The sequence below is a fragment of the Oreochromis aureus genome, linkage group 3 (assembly GCF_013358895.1).
Source record: "Oreochromis aureus strain Israel breed Guangdong linkage group 3, ZZ_aureus, whole genome shotgun sequence".
Lineage (NCBI taxonomy): Eukaryota > Metazoa > Chordata > Actinopteri > Cichliformes > Cichlidae > Oreochromis > Oreochromis aureus.
In genome coordinates, this window is record NC_052944.1 from 75,062,367 (window position 1) to 75,088,867 (window position 26,501).

Here is a 26,501-nt window from a genome sequence, read left to right on the forward strand (position 1 = left end):
GAAGCAGGAAAGTTTGTGAAAACCAGAATTTGTGTCATTCTCAAAACTTTTGGCCATGACTGTACATTATCCTGAGCATTTCTGATCATATGTATCACAGTGGTTTCTACAAATAACTTGACAGAGGATTCACTAGCAGTTCAGTTGCCACGTCAGCAACATTCCCACATTCAGCCATGCCATTACGCACGTAAGCACCAAGAGCAGGACCCAGTGACATCAACACGAATGCTGATATGCACAATGTGGTGTATTTGATCAGAAATGCTCAAGACAATGTACACGTCTATAGTGGGTTTACCAAAGACAGAACACAAGAATATATAGATGCATGATGAAAATCTGGACTTTATTTATGGATGTCTGTGGATGTGTGGTTATGCATCTGAACATAAATTCCCCAAATCCTGGAAGTTTATCACTAGACACAGTTTATATCTATCAAACCGTTTCCGACTTGAGTTGGTGGCTCTGCTCTCCCAGCCACAGGATGCCCATGTCGGCAACATTCCCACACACACTGAATGGTGCCTTTAGGCATGCAGTGGTCTACACGGTCAGTGCTTCATAAAAGTCAGTTTCTTTTTTAAAATTTTATATGTGAGCTCCATTCTGAAACATGAACCCAATCAGGTCATATCAGTGAGCATTTCTCAGGTTTAAACTGTGACAGAAGAAGGTTACTGACCTTGGTTTGTTGTGCAGCTCAGCAGTGAGATCAGAACTAAAGAGAAATGACACTCAGGTTGATTTGAGGTGAACATAAAGAACAACTCCACACAAACAGCTGACAAACACACAAACTCGTCTCTGATTCATCTGCTCATTTTCTATTTGATGCCAGAAACATGTTTCAAGTACAGTTTGCACAACAAAAGACTGAAAAGTGTGTGAGGTTGAACAATAAAACAGAAATGTTTTGTCTGAGATCATCCATCTTCTTAACTAATTTTTCTTTCTGTCTGCAGAGATTCAGTCCAGCTTTCACTGGCTGAGCAGCAGTGCTGAAATGTAAAATGTCACTAATGTCCAATGATGGGATAACAATGTATACAACACAACAACAATAATCACACAATCACATCCACACTTCAGGTAAAGTTTGAGTCCCCGATTAACCTCATACACCAAGTTTTCTGTCTGAGGAAAGATTTTAAACAGTCTCTGCTCCTTTTTATCTAAACATCTCTTTAAATCATCATTATTGTTACTGTAGGTGCACTGACTGCACTGTGGAGATATAAAGATGAATATGCACTAAATATAAATATTACTGTTACACTGTGCAGCTATGTTGATATAATGAGTGAATGATTTGAGCTTTTCACTGCCTGCTGTGTTTCCTCGACTCCTGAGCAAAGATAAAGAGTCAGTTCAGACCTGCAGTTGGTCCTCGTGGTGTTTTGAACTTGAATTCAGCCTGATTTGTTTTTCATGTCTTCTCCTCCATCATCAGTTATCAGGAGAGCAGACAGTCAAAGTACAAGAATTCAAACAAACACAGAGATTCTACTTACAGAGCAGACACAGCACAGATGTTTCCTTCATCGTCCTTCTCACTCATTTGAGCTTTTTCTCATTTCTCTCACTGACACCAAGTAAAGCCCGCCCTCTTCCTCTGAGTCTGTTTCTTCCTCTATTTGTACAGAGATCGTGGTGGATTTCTAACCTCTTAATGATTCATGTGATAAATTTCTTCCAGAATATGAACTTAGACACTCTGTAGTTCCTCTTTTGTTGCAAAACAGTTAAAATTAAGTTGCTTTTTTAAGTGTAACACACCCAGCAAACCACAAACCATTTGTGATTTCAAAGTTAAGAAACCAGCAACATTGTGTTGACATAATTTGAGGTTAACTGAGATGATTACATGATATTTGAGTTTCTCTGTGATGATCGACAAAGCACATCCTGACATTATGACTTCATTCACAACAAATAAATTCAAAAGTATCATTTAAAACATCGACTCCACTTCAGTCTGCTGTCAGTGTTGCAGCTTAGTTAATGAACCAAACTAAAACTGATGCTGTTGTCTCACTGGAAGAAGGTGCTGGGTTTGAATCCAGCCTCCATCTTTCTGTGTGGGGTCTGCATGGTTGTTTCTGGGCACTCTGATTCTCCCACAGTCCACAGTCAGGCAGTTAGATTAACCTGTGAATGTTTGTGTGTCTGTGTTAGACACAAGACTGATAGGAGACATGTGCAGAGTTTATCTGCTTGTTAACCTGTGGTAGCTGGAATATAATGAACACCATCCTCACACATGGTTTATATATGACCACTAGAGGGAGATGTTGGACTTTAATATAACATAAGCAGACCGTCAGTCTTTCATATTTTGTTGTCATGGTCTTTGGATTTTGTGTAAACTCTTGGTTTAATATACTTGACCTTTGAGTTGGACAGTTTTTATAAGTGTGAAAATGTTATGTGTGTACTTTCCAATGAAAAATGTGCCTGCAGAGGAGCCCTGGGTCATAAACACTCAAATATTGTACCAACACACTTTGTTGGTGGACACAGGCTGAAGCTGGTCAGGAACCAGTTCCATAACCTGGCCCTCTGTCAGACCATGAAGAGCTCAGCACACACATCATCATAAAGTGTGTCAGCACTGAGATCAGCTCATCTCCACCTGCAGGTGATGCTCCTCACAGCTGCTGCTCGTAGTCTTTCTCCACAGCATCACAGGAGGTCTGTTTCATCGCTGTGTCGGCTACATATCAGTCATCTCCAGCTTCTCCTCCTGCACCATCTACAGATTTAACCCCTTCAGTGAAAGTTGGGAATTCCCTTTCTCTACATTTCACAGCTCTGATGTTTCGGGTCTCGGTGTGTCACTCCTCAGACGGAGGTTGTTTCATAATCTTTCTGTGGTTTTATGAAACAATAAGGAAGAAAAACTGATTGTTTCACAGTTGTGGGTAGTTTCACACTGTGTTATCAGGCTGCTGAGGATGTTTGTCTGAGTGTTTGTGTTATCAATCATTGCTGCTGCAGTGTGGTGCTGATGCAGGCCTCACACTGTCACAGGAAGGAGGAAGTGAAACTGACACAGACGGTAAAACCTTCTTGTTACAGCATTTCTCTCGTCTGCTGGGGATGAAGAATCATTACACAACACTGAGAAGTTATTTTATATCTGAACAGATGGAAAAGTGTCGCATTGGAGCGCTTTCATAATCAATGTGACCTTTTGGCCCATGAGGTCAACTCATCATCGCCCCCTGTTGGTTATTTTGTGAGCTGAGGTTTAATGCAGGTCACACAAAAGGCTGGAATTTTAAATAAGAAGGAATAAACAACATGAAAGAGAAATGAAATGTTTGCAAAGTGAATTAAGTCAAACATGAACTTGTTTTTTAAAAAAATTCTCCAAAAGTAAACTTGTTTTAAAGCCAATAATATCACATCAGTTGTTATTTTTAACTTTTTATGTTCAGTGGTTTCAGAAAAATCTCCGAAACATGCTTCACAGTATTTCCTCTGGATGGCAGAGTAACTGGTTTGTTCTGTTTTTCTTGCATAAAGCAGCTGCTCTGCTGTAACACTCAGTGTTACCAGTAGATGGCAGCAGATTTATACTGAGTGTGACACTGAGACCTTCGTCAGGAGCAATGACTTAAAAAAAAACCTGTCAGAGGATGACCAGGTGGTGACAGCAGCAGGTTTTTCTCCCCATTCACGATGTAATTGTAAAATTTCAAAGATAACAGAAAAACATCAGTGATTTTTCACTGAAGCTGAAATCCTGTTCAATTAGGGTTTGTTTGTGTTTTTAATAAATACATTAAAAAAAAGTTTCATACAACTTGAGCCTGGAGCCCACAAAGCTGTAACAATTTGTCAGTCAACTGCATTAAATCACATTTTAAAAGGTCAATGATTTGCTGCTTCCAGCTTTGCTCTCATATTTAAGCAAAGCTTCTGTTTTATTATTAGAGAATTTTATTTTTATGTGCTATCTAACAGCAGCAGGCTTAATTAAGTGGAACTTAAGTCGACCTTTTCTGCTCATTTCCAGCTCCATGTTTTACCCTTGAACTCTACAGCAGCTCTGCATGATTCATATTTGAAATAATCCTTCTTGATCTGATACTGGGCCTCGGTGCAGCGTCTTAGCTCATCGTCTTTGTGAAACCAGATGTTTTAGTCATTTGTAATCATCAGAGCCTGTATTAATGTATACTGTACATTCTGCTGCCCAGATCTCCTTTAAAGAAGAAAAAGAAACTTTTTTATAAAAACAGCTTCTTTCTGACAGAGATGAGTCTCAACATGATTCCCTTTGCTTAGCTTAATGCCTGAAACTTGCATTAATAATAAGTAGCTGTACCTCTGCTCTTCTTTAGTTTGATGACTATTTGTCCATAAGTGACGTCTTCAGTTCTCACTGCTGAGTCGACTGCAGCTGGATCAGTCTCTGCACAGTAAAACACACACACACACACACACACACACACACACACACACACACACACACACACACACACACACACACACAGACTGGTGTAGAAACTACTTTGTATCAACAACTTCCCATCAGGATGCACTCAGAGGGTTAGAGTATCCCCTCAGATGTCTACAGCTGTGTGCTGAGCCCCCTGCTCCATACTTTCTACTCATACGACTGCAGCCAGCTACACATTCATAAAATCTGAATGGGCAGAGTTTCAGGCTGAGAGCAGCCAACAACAGGAAGTTTCTGCTGTGGTTTTACTCAATTCTGTTTGCAGAAATTAAAATAAAAGGTTTTAAAACTGCATTAAAGAACAGTTTGAGAGGCTGAAAACATTGTTTGGTCTGTTCAGCCTTCTTTATACATATATATATATATATATATATATGTATATGTATAAATTCATCCTTTTAGTTGTGCAACCTTTAAGGCACAAATAAAAGACAAAGAACTGCTCCAGTGTTACAGATCACATGACCATCCTCAGGATGCTTGATAGGTTTGTAGCTTAAAACTATTTGCTGGAACGTTGAAGACAATGTAATTACACAGCAAAGCAAGACCCGGATAGGCAAAGTTCTTTATGTTTCACGTGCACGGGAGAGAACTGGACAAACGCCGTCCCTTCGCTTGTGTGTGTGTGTGTGTGTGTGTGTGTGTGTGTGTGTGTGGTCAGAGTGTTACCGCATAAATGACTTCCCTAAACCTGCTGGCCTGGAAGTCCAGCAGTTCATCTAAACAAAAGGCACTTAGCCTAAAACAGACATAGATACGTTTATCCTACCATAAAACAATAAGAGAAGGTACGACCTCTCCCATGCTCCCAGGATGTGGGTGTGAATGCCAGATCACTCTGGAACGCACACAAAGTCTTTGCAGACTATTAAAGATCAAACCTCTAACAACATGACATTGATTATAAAACTCTAAGCATATATGAGTAGATATTTCTAAGCATAAATGACAATCAACAATACAAATCTAACAATGCTTTAATCCAGAAGTGAAGAAGAGCAGCTTTACCTCTCGTCTTTGATCGTTTGTTCTTGTCTTTGATGATTTTTCCATAAGTGACGTCTTCAGTTCTCACTGCTGAGTAAACTGCAGCTGGATCAGTGTCTGCACAGTAAAACACACACAGAGGACGTCACTGCAGACAGAACAGCTGATAACAGACCTGAAACTGCTGCCACTCACAAATCTTTATATAAAACACTCAGAGTGTTTTCAGTTACTGTTCAGGTTATTTTAACTTCATGTTAAAATAGTTTAACATGAAGTTAAATGTGAGATAAACAGACCTGATAAAGGAGGAACTGAATGGTTAACATTCAGTTCCTCAGAGCAGCTGAATGAAGCTGTGAGGAACTGAATGTTAGTTAATTGCACAGAATATTAAATAACATTAAAGAAGTCTAATTTTGATCAGTTCACATGTTAACTGATCAAACTAACAGGGTGTCATGCAAACTATTAAATTATTAACTTTATAAAAAGTAAATTCAGAATTTAGTGAGACAGAAGGAACTTAAGATGCTGGTGTCATAAATATGAAAGACTAAATGCTAAAAGGAAAACTGAATAATGCTGCAGGAAATTAGTTAAATTTACAATAATTATTAAGTATATTTTCATGTTTAGTAAATATGATAGCAGTCTTTGATCTGTCGGAGTTTAAAGAAATGCTCTTCATGATAATAATAGATTGCATGTATATAGCACTTTTCTAGGCACCCAAAGCACTTTACAATTCGTTCACTCTAACATTCACACACTGGTGAAGGCAAGTTACACTGGTAGCCACAGCTGGGGCAGACTGACAGAAGCGAGGCTGCCATATTGCACCATCGGCCCCTCTGGCCAACACCAGTAGGGTGCTGCAGCCACTGAAGGAGCTGCTCAGGGATGACAGCTTAGCCACCATTCTCCCTCACTCACCACACTGGAAGTCTACCACCAGCTCCTTGGTTTTATTAGTGTTGATCTGGAGGTAGTTCAGCTGGCACCAGTCCACAAAGTCTCTGTACTCCTTGTCGTCCCCATCAGTGATGAGGCCGACTATTGCAGAGTCATCAGAGGACTACTGCAGGAAGCACTGGGTGGAGTTGTGGGAGAAGTCTGCAGTGTAGATGGTGAAGAGGAACAGAGCCAGAACCGTTCCCTGTGGGGCCCCCGTACTGCAGATGACCCTGTCCGCCATACATCCGTAAGTTCTCACATACTGTGGTCGGTCGGTGAGGTGGTCCAAAATCCATGTAGTGTGTTGATGGTCCACTCCAGAGTTCTCCAGCTTGTCCTTCAGGACTGTGGGAAGAATAGTGTTGAAGGCACTGGAGAAATCAAAGAACATGATTCTCACAGTGCTCCCAGCGGTCTCCAGGTGAGAGAGGGAACGATGTAGGAGGTGAATGACGGCATCATCCAGTCCAGTGCCAAGTAAAGCCCGCCCTCTTCCTCTGAGCACCAGCTTTTCTTTTGCTTCAAACACAGAGGTGGAGGGCTACGTTTTTTCTTTGTGAAAAGACAACTTAAAAAAACATTCAAACGTGAAGCTTTTATCTAGAAAAGCTAAAAAATGTATCATTGAGTAGTTTTTCAACATAATCTGAGTTTTTGTGATAAATATTTACATGTACTTATATGCCACAATTTTCCTCTCTTACGTGCTTTCTGTCTAACATTCAAACTGATGGATGCATCAGACAGCAACTTAGGTTTTGTATGTTGACCAAGGATATTTGGCATGCAGACTGGAGCAGCAAGGGATCAATTCACAATCTTTATAATTAGTGGATGATCTGCTCTACCTCCTGAGATGAAGCCACTCCAGGAATGCCAACAATTATCCATCTGTTTAATGGAGACATCAGTTGTCCCCTTGTGTCAACGTCTTGTAGTTTGGTTAATGAATAAATGTATTTCCTCCCACATAGTTTATTTATGGCCGCTAAAGGGAGATGTTGGACTTTAAAGACTAACATGGATCTAAACAGATCATCAACATTTCTTTAATATTTTGTCAATAATAAAATGACAGTAATGTGATTACAGTAACAGTAATGTGATTACACTCACCAGTGTTAGTAATGAACAAAACCACATAAAATAATAATAATAATAATAATTTACCACCATCTGAACATATGTTAGCAGAGTTAACATATTACAAGCACTGAGACCCCCACTCTGCATCCACTGGGTCATTGGCCTCTTGTTGTCTTACATTTACAGACAAGCATGTGAAGAGTCTCCTGCAAGCCTACTTCTAAGTTATGACAGTTATGAGCGTTTATTAAATTCAGGTACAAGCATCAGCAAACTGTACTTGAAACATCAAACCTCATCTAAGCAAAGTTAACACATCATATTGTAATAATTGTTTTCTTGTACTCACACTATATACCACTAAACAAAGCTCCAGCTGTGGGTCTTAATGTTATGGACATGTGCTTATGTTATTTGGAGAATGTAGAAATAATCTTGTGCTTGATTCTAATCTGCTGTCAAGTCTCATATACAGAAAAATTGCAGTTACTAGAACACAGAACAAACACCAGGTAAAGCTGTTCAATCAATAAAACTAATTTCACTTTGATCTGAGACAAACTGAAGTGATTTACACATCTCTGTTATCAGGCTGTGGGACATAAAGTTTAATGTTTAAAGGGGTCCAGTGTAAAGATCCACAGCTCTAATGTGCAGCCGTCACCTTAAAAATAAACACCAGCACTGAGAGTGTGCTCAGTGGTTAAAATATTTCTCATCACCATCTGATAACAACTGTGATTGTGTGGAAAAAGGGTCACATGACTTGCAAAACACTCCTTTCAGTGTGAGTGCAGACAAGAGTCTGAGCAGAAAGCCCAGCTGAACACAGATCGATAACCAGCTTTCTGATACCAGTTATCTGCAGCTGGAGTTTTAATGTAGGTTTGTCAAGCCAGCTAATGACTGACTGTGTTCAACTATCCTTACAGTATACACTGCAGATTTTTTCATCTCTGTGAGACTTGAATTTGTTTTAATATGAGGTATATAAAGGAACTCACAAACTGAATATTTTGTGTTCACAGGCTGAAGTTACTTTTTTATTTTATTTTTATCTCTATCAACATTTGACATTTCTTTTGCTTGAAAATACAAATCCAAAATACAGGACATAAATATGAAAAAAATATGCTACAGAAAAATACCAATAAGTTGAGCATCTGGAAGCCAAAAAAACATTCCCATCAACAAATCCCACAAAAACTGTAAGGATGAACAAACACTGTAGTTCACAGAGTCTCTGACAGACAGCACAGAGACACACTAACACAGTCTGAACAGGTTTGATGATAATCAGAGAAATTTATCATCAAACCAACTCTGGACATGTTTGATGTCTGTCTGCTGGATGATCAGATCATCTGTCTGTACCTGAATGTTCACTGACAACACTGTTGAGTTTATGTGGAAAAAACTCTGAGACATTTCAAACAGGCTGCAGCTCAACAGGAGGCTGGTATGAATTCTGACTCTGCTGTTGTTTATGTTTTCTGTAGATCAAAAAAACAACAGCACCAACAAGAAGCACAGCAGGAATACAGACACCAACTATCAATGCAACAGATCCATCTTCCTTCCCTCCATCCTCTGTGTGTCCTCCTTGTTTTCCTAGAAATGAGAAACAACTGTGAGATGCTTAGAAAAAATAAAACAGCAACCAGGAAGCAGCTTCACCTCTGATCACACACACTCAACTCTACTCACTCACCTGGAGGATCGACTCTCAGGTAGATGCTGATGAGCTCCCATGATTGTGTTTCTTCCATTAAGACACGGCACTTGTATGTTCCAGTGTCATTAATCGTTACATTGTTCAGAATTAAAGACACGTCTCCATCCTTCATCTGTCTGTCCTGCAGATCCACCCGGTTCTTAAAAGATGGATGCTGGTTGTCTGAGTGAAGGTGATCATCCCGGTACAGAAGCACATATTCATCTCCCAGGTCAGCTCTGCTCCACTCTACAACCATGATGTTGTTGTTTGGAGCTCGACATGTCAGAGTGACGTCCTGTCCAGACTCAGCTGTGATGTTTTTCTGGTCTGAAAGAGGAAACAACACAGAGCAGAGAGGTTAAAGGTCAAAATCCTACAGCAGCCAATCAAAAACATACACACACAATATTTACTATTAACATTTACAAAAGAACAGCATATTACAAAACTTACTGTACAAAACTATATAAAAGTATTTTTGTTTACTGCTGCTGAGCATCTATTGACCAAAACACTGTCTTTAGAAAACAGAAAACCTAAATACAGGAAGTGCTGAGTGGACTGTACCAAGTATCCAACATCATGGGGGAATAATTCATAAATGATTGGAGTCATTTTTATTCTTTAAGAACTGAATTTAAAATTCAGTGTTTCAAACAGCTCAACAAATATCAGGAAACACAGAAAGTGTTTGTGGGCAGCTGCAGTCAGTAGAAGGACATCAGCCATGAGAAACAATGGTTTCTGCTCATCAGTGAGAAGGTTTATAAAACCATTTTCATATAATTCGATCTTCATCATTCTACAGAGAGAAAGATTATTCACAAGTGTGCAACACTCAGAGAAATTGCAAGAAACCTAAGAGCTACATCTCAAACTCCACAGCGTCATCAGCACAATAGAGGTTGAAGTTCAGCACAAGTAGAAAGAGGCTGAAAAATGCAAAGTTGCATCTGAACAGACACAACAGTGGTGGAGACTCATTCAGCCAGATCCCTCGCTACTGAGGCTGACTATAGGGACATTTTATTTTTCACCACTAAATTTAGTTACAACCAACACAACTACCTGGTTGTTGTTCCTCCAGGTGAGTGAGTAGAGTTGAGTGTGTGGGCGTTTATCAATATGCGTACTTGTGCGTACTTGCGTTCTCGTGTACTCGTGATACGTCATCAGTCGGAGACCAAGTACTGTTCCAATTGGCACGCATCACGCCGAGAACGCGAAAAAGTCCCGGATGTGTTCTCGATCCGCCCATTTTATCGAGCATGCATCGGTGTAGACTTGGGACAGCTATATATCCCAGAATGCATTTCGTCCAAAACTCAACAGCGGACTCCCGGCACATCGACCCCAGCGCTATGGACTTCTCACTACTCAGGTTAAAGAAACCCCAGCAGCTGTCTATAGTATTGAGTGTCCACTAGAATAGAAATAAAAGCGTTCTAACATCTCACCTGCTTGCTTTTTTTATTAAGGTATGTACACGTATGTACATGTACACTACTTTTATTAATAGAGGTTTCACTACTGAGGTTAAAAATGATATATAAGTCACTTAGATCACTTCTAAATGTTAATGTTTGGTTTATTTCAGTGTTTTATTTGTTCCTGAGTAAACCGGTTTGGCTGTGATTACAGTTAAGCTTCATAACATGTTACTCACAGTTAAATTAGGAGGGGACGGCAGTAAAAACTCCGGACCTGTGACATCATCACGCACGCTGGTGTTCCGACTGTACAAATCACGAGTCCGTGTCACATTTTGAGAATTGAGAAACGGCCCACGAGTCCGTGCTTTCGCGTTCTCGGCGGCACGCACTCCCGTGCGTGCTCGGCTAGTACGTACTCACCGAGCACGCGAGTACGTACTCGCGTACTTGGGCATTGATAAACGGCCTGAGTGTGATCAGAGGTGAAGCTGCTTCCTGGTTGTTGTTGTGTGTCTGTGAGCAGTGTGTGTGGAGAGCAAAACATAACTATTTCTGTGTTCAAAGGTTCTACAACAACAAGCTTTAAACAAAAAGCTTTGTAGATGTATACTGACTCCTGAAACTACAACTGTTACGTCCCCACATAAAAAGCTAGGCGATGAGGGTGGGGGGCAGTAACAGTTGGATCCGGGTGAAATGAAAAGAACGCCAGGCAGATGGTATTTAACACAAAATTAGTCTTTATTATAATCAATTAACTCAATAATCATATAAAAGGTAACAACAGAAAGAGACAGCACCGCTGCTTTAATTATAACTCAAAACAGGTCAACCCAAAGAGAATGGTGACCACTTCACCAAAGAAAACAACTATAAGGCTTCAACAGAAAAAGACAGCAACGCTGCTATTAGCAAAAACTGGGCAGGCCAAACAAAGTAATGGAGGCTGCCGACACCCAAGCAAGAACACTGCCCCGTTGAGCTACTCACGGTAAGCTACGCACAGTAGGGCTAGTCACACGCACACAGCAGGCCTTTCCCACACCTAGGCTGGAAACACACACTATCCAACACAGAGGAAAATCCACCAGAAGCCTCTCCCCCCTCCACACTGCTCTCCTCCAGCTTATATCACCTCTCAGGGTAATTGGTGGTAACGAGGGCAGATGAGCAGCAGGTGTGTTCTAAAGGAGAAGGAAGGGGCGGAGAGAGACAAGGGGAGGGGCAAGAAAGAAAGAGGAGGAGAGGGAGAAGACAACCCCACGCCCACACACTCCCACAGCCTCACAGGATGTAACATTCCCCCCACCTTATATTCACACTATACAAAACACAGAACAGACTCATCACTATGCACTGCGTGAGAGTGCATCAGCCACCAGATTGTCAGTCCCTTTCTTGTGCTGGATAACCAGATCATAATCCTGCACCAGCACTGCCCAGCGCATCAGTCGCTGGTTGTGGTTGTACATGCGTTGGAGGAAAGTAAGGGGATTGTGGTCTGTATACACCGTTACTGGAAAGGAGCTAGAGCCCAAATACACAGTGAAGTGCTGCAAGGCCATCAGCAGTGCTAGAGCTTCTTTCTCTATGGTGGAATAGTTTAGCTGATGGCGCTTGAACTTTGCAGAGTAGTAGCAGACTGGGTGACACACACCCTCTGTGTCGTCCTGCAACAGCACCGCACCAGCTCCGGTGGCACTGGCGTCAACCTCCAGTTTGAAAGGCTGAGAGAAGTTGGGGGCGGCCAGAACTGGGGCGCTGCAAAGGAGGGATTTTGCAGACTCAAATGCATGCTGGCACTCTCCTGACCAACCAAAAGGGATTTTGGGGCTACATAGCTTTGTCAAAGGGGCCACAACTACCGCAAAGTTCTTGCAAAAACAGCGATAGTATCCAGTCATGCCCAGGAACCGCTTTAACTCCCGCCTAGTGGCTGGGGCCGGGTAGCTGAGGATAGCCTCGACTTTTGCCTCCACCGGGCGAACCTGCCCGAACCCCACCTGCTTTCCCAGATACGTGACTGTCGCTTTGGCAAACTCGCACTTAGCGAGATTTAGAGTTAACGAGGCATCGGCCAATCGCTGAAACACTGCTTGTAGGATGGCCACATGCTCTTCCCACGTGTCCGTGTATATCACTACATCATCCAAGTACACATTACACCGAGGCACATCCCCCAACACCAGCTGCATTAAACGCTGAAAGGTGGCCGGAGCATTTTTCATGCCAAACGCCATCACGGTGTATTGCATGAAATGGTTGGGTGTGACAAATGCAGAAATGTCAGAGGCTCTGGGGGTCAGAGGCACCTGCCAATACCCTTTAAGAAGGTCCAGTTTGGAGATGTATTTGGCAGGACCTATATTGTCAATGCAATCCTCCATACGAGGAAGTGGAAAAGAATCAGAGACGGTCACTGCATTTACCTTCCGGTAGTCGGTGCAGAAACGTGGGGTGCCATCAGACTTAGGTGCAAGCAAACACGGGGAACTCCAAGGGCTGTGGCTCGGTTGTGCCAAACCGTTCTCTACTAAATAACTGACTTCCTTCTTCATCACCTCACGCTTTCCCATGGGGCAGCGGTACGCATGCTGTTTGATTGGGGTTGCGTCACCAACATTGATGTCATGTTCACAAACACTAGTACGTGAGGGCACATCACCAAAGAGAGAAGGGTAGGAGTGCAGTAGGCTAAGCACATCTTCGCACTGTGAAGGGGACAGATGAGACAAGTGGGCTGTTACCTCGGCTAAATAAGCTGAATTTGCCAACCGCCCACACCGATGTCCCTCAGAAAGCATATGCAGATCATCGTCAGCACTCGCCTCTACGCTCAGCACGGCAGCAGAAACAGCACTGGGGGTTGCTGCGCTGGCAACGGTCTCATGAGTCTCCCTATCATGGTAGGGTTTCAACATGTTAATGTGACACAGGCGGGTTTTCCTCCTGCGTTCTGGGGTACTGAGGACATAATCTGTCTCGGACACCTTCCTCACTACAACATATGGTCCCGCAAAACGGGCCGAAAGAGCAGAACCAGGCACCGGTAGCAACACTAGGACTTTGTCTCCAGCCTGAAAGTGTCTTTTTACAGCTTTTCTGTCATACCATTTCTTCATGCTTGCCTGGGATGCACACAGGGCCTCTTTTGCTAATGAGGTAGCTTGTTGCCATCGATCCCTACACGTCTTCACAAAATCTACCACGTTAGTTTTTGGAACACCCCCACTAAGGAACTTCTCTTTCAACACCTTTAGTGGGCCTCGCACATCGTGGCCAAACACAAGGGTAGCCGGGCTGACCCCTAAGGACTCCTGCTTGGCATCGCGTATCGCAAACAGCACGAAGGGGACGCCTTCATCCCAACTTCTGCCCGTGTCATGGCAGTACTTTTTCAGCATGGCCTTAAGTGTTTGGTGCCAACGCTCAAGTGCACCCTGCGACTCTGGGTGGTAAGCACTAGACACGGAATGAGAAATGCCAAGGGAAGTTAAAGTCTGTTTAAATGCTCGGGATAAGAAATTAGTTCCCTGGTCCGTTTGCACTGTTTTTGGGAGACCAAAGGTGGTAAAAAACTTGATTAGCGCCTTAGTGATGTTTGCAGTGGTGATCCTCCGCAGAGGAATTGCTTCAGGGAACCGCGTGGTCAAGCACATTATGGTCAATAAAAACTGGTTACCTGCCCGTGTTCTTGGCAACGGACCGACACAATCGACCAAAACGTGCTCAAATGGCTCACCAACAGCAGGTATTGGACATAGTGGGGCGGGGGGCACAGTTTGGTTTGGTTTGCCCACCAGTTGACACGTGTGACAAGTATTACAATACTTTGCAACATCTGTCTTCATTGCCGGCCAGAAGAAATGCTGCAGAATACGGTCATATGTTTTAGTTATCCCCAAATGTCCTGACCATGAATGATCATGGGCTAATTGTAGCACATGCTGACGCAAACTAGCCGGGAGCACTATCTGTTGAACTACACTCCAGTCCTCCCCTGGCTTTGAGGTCCACCTGCGCATTAACAATCCATCACAAACAACAAATGCCTGCTTCCTGTCTCCTGTCGGACCATCACTCTCATCTACGGCGGCAAAACATTTGGCTAACGACGGGTCCTTTTTCTGAGCGATCATAAGGGCCTCCCGTGTGAGGAGAGGGGGGGCTGCAGGTTCAGGAGCAGGCTCAGCTACTTCTTGAGCCAGTTCCTTGGCATCAGGACCCACCTCGTCCTCGGAGGGCATCATATCCTTTTCCAAAATAGAGCCGACCACTGACTCTGACAAGTCAACCACTTCTTCCTGCCGACGGGCGTGTGACCGGGTAAGAACACCTACAGGAAATACATCCGGGTGCTGCTGGCTTAAAGCATCTGACAAAGGACTTTGGCCAGGGGTCTTTGTGACCTCTGGGGTAGGATAAACCTTCCCGCCTGCAATGTCATTGCCCATTATGAAATCCACGCCATCAATCGGGAAGCAAGGACACACAGCCACAGGAAAAACACCACTTACTAGGTCACTCTGCACCCAAATACGATGGAGGGGGGCGGGCACATAAGTCATTCCAACGCCCCGAACAATAACATCAGTGCCACTGGCAGTCTTTTCATCAAAGGCAAGTGCACTGGCCAGTATGAGGGACTGTGAGCCACCTGTGTCACGTAAAATGGTCACAGTACGCTCATCTTCAGGCTCACCAGAGAGTGACACCGCTCCTTTGAAAATGAAGGGTTTAAAGCATTCATCAGGAGTCTCAGTGCTAAGGGGTCTGTTAACAGGAGAAGCGGTTTTAATCAGCCCCATCCCTTTTGACTTATGTGGTGTTGAGGCTGGCTGCTTTCGCCTGTAGGCCTCACAGTCCGCTATTAAATGGCCAGATTTAAAGCAGTAAAAACATTTCCGGTCTGACCTGGGACGTGGCACAGGCACCTCCCCCCTTGTGCCTTGCTCACCACTAGCACCGCTAGCCTTTGCTAGTGTGTCGCGTCGCTCTTGCTTAATGACACTGGCTTTATGGACGAGTGCGAACTCGTCAGCCAGTGTCGCGGCCTGCTGCAACGTGGAGACTTTCTGTTCGTTCAGATATACTGCCATCCGCTCGGTGATGCAGTTTTTGAATTCCTCAATGAGAATTAACTCCCGTACCGAAACTAGATCTGCAGCTTTACAGGCCATACACCATCGGTCAAAGAGGACACTTTTTTCCCTCGCGAAATCCAGGAAGGATTGACCCTGCACCTTTTTCAACCCCCGAAATCGCTGCCTATAAGCCTCGGGGACTAGTTCGTAGGCTAACAGGATAGCACTTTTTAGTTTGTCGTAATCCAAACTGCACTCAGTGGATAACGAGGAACAAACCTCCTGTGCCTTGCCCACCAGCTTGCACTGCAGCAGGATGGCCCACGCATCCCGCGGCCAACGCAAGGCTGTTGCTATCCGCTCAAATGATTCAAAGTAAACCTCCACCTCAGTGTCACGAAACACAGGGACCAGACGACTATTCCTGCCTACATCAAACTGCACCTCTGTCTGTGACAGAGAGGCCGCCACAGGAGGGGAGGAGGCCTGCTGGAGTTCCAGCTGTCGCATCTTGACCTTAGTCTCCGCCTCCACCTTCTTTAGCTCGACCTCCCTAGCCCTAGCCAGTTCTGCGTCCAAACGCCTAAGCTCTATTTCCCTTTTCAGCTGGAACTCTCTCTCGAGCTGCTCCTTTTCCAGCTGGAGACGAGCCAGACGGACTTTGAGCCTAGCATCCTGCTTAGAACCCTCCGATGACTGGGTGGAAAGCGGATCAAAACGGGGCAGCGTTATTGGCCCGCCCTCGGGCAGCCCCTGGCCCACAGGTGTAGACACTGATGGTTCTACGACCTGGCTTGGAACATGAGGCGCTGCACTTGGTCCAGCCGGACCGGGTGTGCTCGGGGGTTGCAATACAACCACCCCCTTCTCCAACAACCCGGACACCAGAGCGGCCTTCAGCTCCGCTTTGCGTAGACCAGTGGAGACACTGATCCCGTAATGTGTTGCCACCTCCTGCAGATCCCTCTTCCTACAAACATCCAGCACAGCGAGCGACGGCCTTGCCGTAAACCCAGCAATATCAAAAGTGGCCATGAAAAACTTAAATTGGCCCAAAACACATAAGATAACCACCCAAGGGCCACACAACACCTTTACTACACAAACAAAAGAACAGGCAAAACAAAATGTGTTGTGTCAAGTCAACCATTAACTAAAATACTACCAACCCTCTCCCCAGTCCTGCCTACTCAGAATCTAGCCTCACCTAGCTTCTGGAGCGTACCAGGCTCGAGGCCACTTTAAAGGCAAATCATCAAGTGCCAAAGGCACCGAAAAGCCTACCCCCAACAGAGAATTAATCCCCACCCGGGTTTGCTCCGAAAATAACAAAGGCAAAACAAAAAAAATGAGTGGCCGAAGGAAGAGCAAACGCTCAGCTAGACACTCCCCTGTTCTAGCCAGGGAGAGCAGCAGCTAGTCAAATGACCCTCACACAACACACAAACACCTGTTCACAATCGCAATTAGCTCAACTCCTTTCATTCCGATCCCGGACGAGCCCCCACTTTGTTACGTCCCCACATAAAAAGCTAGGCGATGAGGGTGGGGGGCAGTAACAGTTGGATCCGGGTGAAATGAAAAGAACGCCAGGCAGATGGTATTTAACACAAAATTAGTCTTTATTATAATCAATTAACTCAATAATCATATAAAAGGTAACAACAGAAAGAGACAGCACCGCTGCTTTAATTATAACTCAAAACAGGTCAACCCAAAGAGAATGGTGACCACTTCACCAAAGAAAACAACTATAAGGCTTCAACAGAAAAAGACAGCAACGCTGCTATTAGCAAAAACTGGGCAGGCCAAACAAAGTAATGGAGGCTGCCGACACCCAAGCAAGAACACTGCCCCGTTGAGCTACTCACGGTAAGCTACGCACAGTAGGGCTAGTCACACGCACACAGCAGGCCTTTCCCACACCTAGGCTGGAAACACACACTATCCAACACAGAGGAAAATCCACCAGAAGCCTCTCCCCCCTCCACACTGCTCTCCTCCAGCTTATATCACCTCTCAGGGTAATTGGTGGTAACGAGGGCAGATGAGCAGCAGGTGTGTTCTAAAGGAGAAGGAAGGGGCGGAGAGAGACAAGGGGAGGGGCAAGAAAGAAAGAGGAGGAGAGGGAGAAGACAACCCCACGCCCACACACTCCCACAGCCTCACAGGATGTAACAACAACACACACTCTTTGTATCTGTCACAGCTGGATCACCGCCACAGATGTTGACTCTACATAGAAGCTACCAAGCCTTGTGTCAACTTCATAAAAACAGACAAACTGAATAAATATGAAAATAATCCTTTGAGAAATATTATTACTAATTTAACCAGAGTGATACTAAGTTTAGTTTCTTACAGTTAAATCTCACCTGCAGAGACAAAGACGGCAACCATCAGCGTGGAGCAGAGTGACGCAATTACAGCAGACATGTCCGTGTTCTCTGTTTCTGCTGATCTGACTCTTAGTTTGTCCTAAATGTCTGAGTCTGTTGGTGTTTTCACTGAATAACTGAAACTGAGTTTAAACCTGACTACATCAGATTAAATTTAAGGTTTAAATAAAGCTAAAGCTGCGGTTCAAACTCTTCCGTGTTTGTTGAGGACGTCGCGTTAGATTGACGTATAGAAGGGTTGGACTGAGGACAAGCGGAAATAAGTGCGTCCGAGCAAACGAGGCGAAGTGGAAAAGTTTTAGTGTTCAGTTCTTGAACGATCTCCACAGAACAAAATCAGAACCTCTCATGTGTCGTCATGTATAAACAGTTTGTGTTACAGTCTTTGAAGCAAAAGTGCATTTTGTTTCTGACAGTTTGATTCTCGTTTCCTCATCACAAACAGAAATCCTGAATCAATATGACAACACGACAACCATCAGCGTGGAGCAGAGTGACGCAGTTACAGCAGACATGTCCGTGTTCTCTGTTTCTGCTGATCTGACTCTTAGTTTGTCCTAAATGTCTGAGTCTGTTGGTATTTTCACTCAATAACTGAACCTGAGTTTAAATCTGACGACACAAGATTAAATTTAAGGTTTAAAATAAAGCTGAAAGTCACTGACTGTTAGAACAGATCTGTCGTTCAGCCGCTCGGTCAAACTTAACAGTTCAAACACACTTTACAGATTCATATGGAAGTTGTGTTGGCGTGATTGATCAATAAAATTTTAATTTTCTAGAAATAATTCCATGTTTCAGGTTTTACAGGGTTAACATCCACTAGAAATGACATTTTAAATGACGTCTCACTCTTTTATGAAACAGTTTTTGTGTTAAAACATTTTTGTGGGTGGATGTTAACCAAACTGTAACTTTGTACCTAAAAAAAAGAAAATACTTTTAGAAAAAGACAGCAAACACTTACTGGTTTTTAAGAGATCTATTAAATCCTCAAACACTCTTCTGATCATCAGGATGGAACAAAAATCCATATAAAGATAAAAAGTGTGAGGTTGGTGTAATCCATCTGCTTTCTCTGTAGGTCAAAAAGAACCTACTGAAGGTTTAAACAACAGAAACAATTAAAAAAAAATAGAGAACAGAAAGTTCTGTGGCTGATGTCTACGCTGTACCACGAAGCTGAAACAGCTGACTTTTTACACTTTGACATCCTATTTTAGAGATGCATCTCAGAAGTGTCTGGTCAGCAAAACCATTCAACCTACATTTGATCACGTATAAAAGGGGTTAAAGGAAATGAATTTGTTTAAAAGAAAACAGGTCCACTCTGTGTGTGACAGCTTTTCTTGAATTCAGTTCATATGAGGTGTTTTGACAGGTGAAATCAGCCAATAGTAAATCAAATGCTTTCCACTAACACCACCTGTATCACTGTTTTGGGTCTTTGAAACAGGATTTTGAGTTGTTTCATTTTTGTTCTAAGAAATGATTGATGTTCTAACTTTATTATCTTGAGTTACTGATCTGATCTTTTGTGCTTTTTAGTTCTTTTTCTTTTTCCTGCTGTTTTATTTTGGTCTATTATTCCTTGTCTCTTGGGTCTAGTTCTACTTCCTGTGTCTCGTCGTCTGTGATTGGCCCAGCTGTGCTCCCACATGTTTTCCTGTGTGTGCATGTTGTCTCAGTCTTCTCTTGCTCTTTGTTGTGCTCTCCCTCACGGTTGTGTCCCATGAAGATTATAGTTAACCTTCATGTGACACTAACCTAGTTGACACAGTGATGAGTAGATGATGTCTTGGAGTGTGTGGGACATTCACTTTTCTGTGTCCACACTGTGTTGGTGTGACACTCAAGAGCGACATCTGTTGGATTAAAAAAATCACTGCAGATAACCTGGATAAAGACTGAACATAACCAGTTACATAACCAGCTTATGATAAAGTTATAACTGAATGAAAGGTAGTGTATGTATTTCAGTTAATTTGATTATAACAACATGTTACGACTGACTAATCATAATCTAACTAAGTAAGTAAGTGAAAAATACTACATAAAAGGTGAAAGTTGTGTTTATGAAGTAAAAGTGCTCCTGACAGTGGAGTGCTCATGTACTTGTAATGTAGGGCACAAGACACATTTACCTACAGGAAAAAAATAATAACATTCATCTCAAATAAAAAACAAAGATTTAAATGAAGAACGAAACTGGAACATATTTAACTCAGATTGTTGGGTAGATAGCTTGGACTGGGAGGACTGTAAGGTGCTAGTTCAGATTTGCAGCTACCAGTCCCAGGAGTGTCGGCCAGAACACTGCTCCAGGCCCGGATGAATGTTCAGGAGGGAGACAATGAAGACACCGAGGATAGTGCAGACTCTTACATTGACTTCACACAGTTGAAGGAAACAGGGATATTCTCAGAGGAGCAGGTATTGCATACAGGTTTAGGTGCACGGGTGCGTGTGTGGTGTGTGGAACAGAAAGAAAATACTACATTACTAAGGTGTTCACATCAATAACTCAAGAGTACATCAACATAAACACAAGTAGGAAATAAACTAACATCCCCTTTAAACACTATAGGCCATATATTACCCATGACTCACGTATAGACCCACTGAGAGAGCTAACACATACACAATTATACCCAGCCACACAGCAGGAGAGTTAGCTTAGCTCCCGTTAGCAGCACAGACAGAAACATAGTGAGTTCCCCATTAACCTCAGACACAGTCCTAAACACATCTTATCATCACATACTCACACATCACAAATTTACTTCGATCATTAACGCACACTTCTCAAGGAATGACCCTCTCTGCCGGTAATCTGGAGCAGAAACGCTCAGGTGCCTTGCCCACGTTTCTCCCTGCCCATAGTCTCTCATACAAAGCGGTGGGTGACCTCTACTGGCCACTCTACAAAACTACCAGTGAAACTAACCGCTGAACAGAATAAAACTACGGGGCCTTTTGTACATAGATGACATAGATAACTGTACATAGATGACTGAGCAAAAGCAACAACAGGAAAGGAAAAACACTGACCTTATTTGACATCATGAGATCAAAAAATCCCACACTGCCGAATATGTCCTTTTTCTCGGTAGTTCTGTTGTAGTGTTTTTTTTGCCAAAAGATGAAGTCAAACAGCTCAAACAGCCCGGCTTCATCGTTGTCAGACCCCTGCAGTCTTTCACTGCCTGCTGTTTTGTAATATAACTTTGAGAAGAAAGAATACTTGTGTTGAAAACATATTTCAGATTTTTGTTTGTTCACTAAAACTTCAAAAGAGAAGGAAACATTTTGTTACTGGTAATTTTTCTTATACAGATAAGGCATTATTTCTGTACCATTATTTAATTCCCAAGGTTTTTAAGTTATCTTTTTGCACACAGAAGGTATCGTTTAAATATGTTAAAAAATTTTCTTTAAATAATTGGTATTATTAAAGTTTTTCATGACTGGGCCAAGTGTCCTCTTTTTGGGAAATCAAAGTATGGTCACCCTATGCAGTGCACAAAGCTGGATTGAGGCATTATCCATGTTTTGCACACACACTGAATTTAGTTGTAAAGGACAGTATCAAAGCTGTCCCAAAAGTGTTGCAGTTGCTGGAAAAATGCTGTGCAATTGTGTCCTTTTTTCACCACAGCACAAAGGCTACAGAGAAGCTCGGGGATATTCAGCAACATTTTAAAGTAGCAGAACACAAGCTAATTCAGTCAGTAGTACCTGCTGGAACTCTGTCTTTTACATGTTGGAGCAGCTCTGTGAGCAAAATGAAGCTGTGACCACAGACCTCTGCCTTTTAGGGAAGAATGCATTGTGCTTAAATGTGGGAGAATTATCCCTGATCAAGGAAACAGTTGATGCACTACAGCAATGGAAGAAGTAACACAGGAAGTTTCATTTGAAAAACATGTTTCAGTCTCCAAAGTTATTCCAATTGTGTCACTCATTCACAGGGCTGTAGGGCTGTAACTGGTAAGCCTCGGCTCTGAATACTTCTTTTAGAATATTTGTATATTGATATTTATGCTTGTGCTTTTATATGCTGTTTGAAATCATTATTAATAAAATGTTGACCTGTTTTATCATTGAACCACGTCTCTGTACTGAGTATAACGAACCTAAGTGCCTTCTTGGTGATTAGTATCATCTCGATCCAGTAATCTCTGGGTGAAATTCCCAGGGTGGCGGTGTTGGGTTTTTATCAAATTGTGAAGAGTCTCCATTTTTCCCCACCTCGTGCTGCCACAGATATCAAGCTCCAAGAATACCTGTTGCGTTGAAGCTGGAAATCAGAACCTTTTGTGGCCGACTACCCAGACTACATATAGTAGCATCTGAAAATCTACTAAAATACATGAATGCATATAACTAAGTCTAAAAACATGGGTCCAGTTTCATAAGTGGGGCGAGAGGAACTAATTGCAATCAATGAGTACTTGGCAGCACAAATGAAGCAGCTGCTAATGAATGAGATGCACCAAGAAAGGCTGACTGAAGGCAATATGGTCCTTACTGCAGGAGCTAAGAGTGAAGGAGACCTGTATTCACTGGTTAAAAGTAGAATAGGAGGGAGAGCCTTTAGCTTCCACTCCTCTCTTCTGTGGAACCAGCTTCCAATTTGGAGACAGACACTATCTCTACTTTTAAGATGCACTGACAGAGGCGAGGCTGCCAGACACTGGCACCATTGCACCCTCTAACCACCACCAGTAGGCGACAGGTGAAGTGTCTTGCTCAAGGACACAGCAACCGAGACTGTCCGAGCCGGGCTTGAACGGCAACCTTCCTATGACAAAGGCAAACGGCCAACTCCTGAGCCACGATCGCCCGTAGGCTGCTGGGGATTCCGTGAAGCACTGTCACAGTCACCTTTCTCACTGTGTGTGAGAGTCCCCTTGTGGCGACACAGCGACATTAAGCAAGAGTAAGAGACTAAGCCTGGGGCTGCATTACTGTGCTGTTGTGTTAATGAATGACAGTAAAGAAAGGATGATTTTATTGGAGCGTCCTGACTGTCACCACTGCTATCCAACCAACACCTATCCAGTCCTGAGTGAGACCCAAATTAATACTTTGTGCTCTGTCATAACTTATAGCGGTGAGATCATGTGTATAATGAATTAACATCCTTAACATACATACTTCTTCAGTAGAGTGCTCATGGATTTTTACATTCCAAAGCCAAAATGAGAAATTTTATCCAGCTAATCACTTGTAGGTTCATTATTTTTTAGATCCAATTAAAAATCAAACCACTGAAAAAGGAAAAGAACAGAGTTTATTGAACAGAGTGATATAAACAACAAAACAAAACATAAGAAAAGGAAAACAATCTAAAGCAACCCTGGGGTGTGGATACTTAAGCATTTCACACACAGCAGGTAAAAAACAATGACACAGATAGATGGAGAGAAAAGAGTAGAGCCGGAGACAGACTTTCTATCTATCTTTCTATCAAATTTTCAAGTCAGTATGTAAATATGAAGTAAATTTTCAAGTAAAAATGACCCAACAGGAAGTATTGCTAAATTAATCAACAGTTTATTTATTAGCAGAGAGAGGAAAATAATTAATCCCAAATTATATCTAATGACTTCCCTTTTTTAAATCCCAACAAACCCACAATATGTGAACAGCAGACAAGGATCCCCCGAATGGAAACAAAACTCAGAGTTGTCTAAAGTCCAGTTATAGCTAATCAATGAATAATGAATACTTTCAGTCAGGGTGATTACTGATCATGTGAGAACTTCATTTACACTCACGGAGTCATGATGGTCATATCATAGCATGCACATAACAGCTTATCTCTAGCAGGTGATGCCCCCTTATTTCCTCTTACAAAAAGCTATTGAACCTGAGAGTTACAACAAACACACACTGGGCTTCTTTCACTAAAAGTGAAGAAATGTTCACATGTAAAATTACATTTATGAAGCATGTGTATGTTAGTGAATCACTGTAAATCAGCAGGTTTGGCTCCCACATTTCTCTGTATGAGGAAACGCCTTACATCACAGGCTGAGGTGTTGAAAGCAGTGATGATGCAGAGAAGTCTGCATGTTTTCAAGAAAAAAAGTGTAATGTTATGTGTAAATGTCAGATTTGTGTGAAAAATTCGTACATAGTTTGTGAATGAGGCCCAGTGTCATTATTAGTCATTATTCTAATATTAGTCGATTCAACCAATGGAATTCTGTAAATCAGTTTTTCTCCAACAAATCCCACAAAAGCTGTAAAGATAAATAAACACTGTAGTTCACAGAGTCTCTGACAGACAGCACAGAGACACACTGACACAGTCTGAACAGGTTTGATGATAATCAGAGAAATTTAACATCAAACCAACTCTGGATGAGTTTGATGTCTGTCTGCTGGATGATCAGATCATCTGTCTGTACCCGAATGTTCACTGACAACACAGAGTCTGAACAGCAGCAGGAGACTCAGAGTTTATGTGGAAAAACCTCTGAGACATTTCAAAAAGGCTGCAGTTCAACAGGAGGCTGGAATAAATCCTAACTGTGCTGTTGTTTATGTTTATTGTAGATCAGGAAAAAAACAACAATGGCAACAGCACCAACAAGAAGAACAGGAGCAACTTAAAGACCAACTGTCCTTCTGGCAGATGCGTCCCCTGTCTTCTTTCCTTTTTTTTTGTTCCTCCATCCCCTGTGACTTCTCCTGTCTGACCTGCAGGTGAGAAACAGGTGTGAGGTGTCAGCTGTCAGGTAGGTGATGAGTGAAGAACAGAACAGAATCCATTTCCTCTTCAAACTGCTGTCAGACATTATCTACTGCACTCTGATCACATCACTCAGACCAGCTGCTTTCTACAAAGTCTCATCAACAACATCTTTAGAAACAAACATCAACAACCAGGAAGCAGCTTCACCTCTGATCACACACACACTCAACTCTACTCACTCACCTGGAGGATCAAGAACTCTCAGTGTGATGATGCTGATGAGCTTCAAACCAAGTGTTCCTGTCTCAACGACACCACACTTGTGTGTTCCAGTGTCATTAATCGTCACATCCTTCAGAATCAAAGACACGTCTCCATCCTTCATCTGTCTGTCCTGCAGATCCACCTGATTCTTAAAAGATGGATGCTGGTCATCTGGTTCAAATCGGCCATCTCTGTACAAAAGCACATATTCATCTCCCAGGTCAGCTCTGCTCCACTTTGCAGCTATGATCTTATTGTTGATGTTTGGAGCTCGACATGTCAGAGTGACGTCCTGTCCAGACTCAGCTGTGATGTATTTCTGGTCTAAAAGAGGAAACAACACAGAGCACAGAGGTTAAAGGTCAAACTATAACTGTTCACTTCTAAGAGATGAGTTGGGCCTCCCTCCTCCCTCCAGTCCAGTCTGGACTCACACTCAGCAGCCTGGTACACCTGTTTCTCATTAAGCTACAGTTATCTACCAATACTTATGAACAAGTTCAAGCTGCAAACACTCCTCTGCATCAGGATTTCTGCTTCCAGCTTCACTGCTTCCCCTCCCAGGACTTCCTCCTCTGTGAGCAGACTAACCAGTCACCTCTTGCAAGGATGGACTCACTGACCTCCCCAACTAAGTCTAAGGCTACGTTCACACTGCAGGTCTTAATGCTCAATTCCAATTTTTTGATCATGATCCAATTTTTTTGTCTGCTTGTTCACACTACAAATAAAATGTGACAGCAAACACGCTCTAGTGTGAACGCTCAAAGCGGCCCGCATACGCAAAAGAAGACGTCACACACAACGCGCTCTGTTTAGACACAGAGCAAACAGTATTGTTTGACTGATGGCCTTAATATAAAGTCTTGTTTCACACTTTACGTTTCCCAATTTTGCTTTAAGTTAAAGTTATTTTGTTATTTACATATGGCCTAATAATGATCCTTGTTGCTGTTTTAGAGGAGCGGTGCTTCAAAGGATAGTTGCAGATTTCTGTCAGAATCTGCAGATTATACAGTACAAATAAAATGTTCACGTTTCTCCAACGTGGTCTTCCCAACAGTTTCACTAACATCTACACGGGATGGCCAGGAAGCGTTCGCGATGTCTTCTCCGGTGCTGATAATTGGCGTCTGTCTTGTGTCGGACGGATTTAATGCGACATGACCGTTCACACAGCAGTCGCTTTCTAAAACATCAGATACGTATCGGATTCAGTACCACATACGAAAGTGACCCAGATCGGATTTGAAAATGTCGGATTTGTGCCGTTCACACTGTCATACCATGATATGAGCCGCATAGGTTAAAAAAAAAGTCGGATTTGATGCGCTTTCGCCTGCAGTGTGAACGTAGCCAAAATGTCTTCATACCGTTTCTGCCAAAAATAA

General features: G+C 42.8%; 1 protein-coding gene across 1 annotated transcript; it reads right to left on the reverse strand.

The window, feature by feature from the left end:
• Nucleotides 1–8,911: 8,911 nt before the first annotated feature.
• Nucleotides 8,912–19,243, reverse strand: LOC120437612 (CD226 antigen-like). Its single transcript, XM_039608162.1, has 3 exons — nucleotides 19,108–19,243; nucleotides 9,219–9,551; nucleotides 8,912–9,118 (listed from the first exon to the last, which is right to left on the reverse strand). The coding sequence occupies exons 1-3, from the start codon at nucleotides 19,172–19,174 to the stop codon at nucleotides 8,937–8,939; spliced, it is 582 nt and encodes a 193-aa protein (XP_039464096.1). The 5' UTR covers nucleotides 19,175–19,243; the 3' UTR covers nucleotides 8,912–8,936.
• Between the last annotated feature and the right edge of the window lie 7,258 nt (nucleotides 19,244–26,501).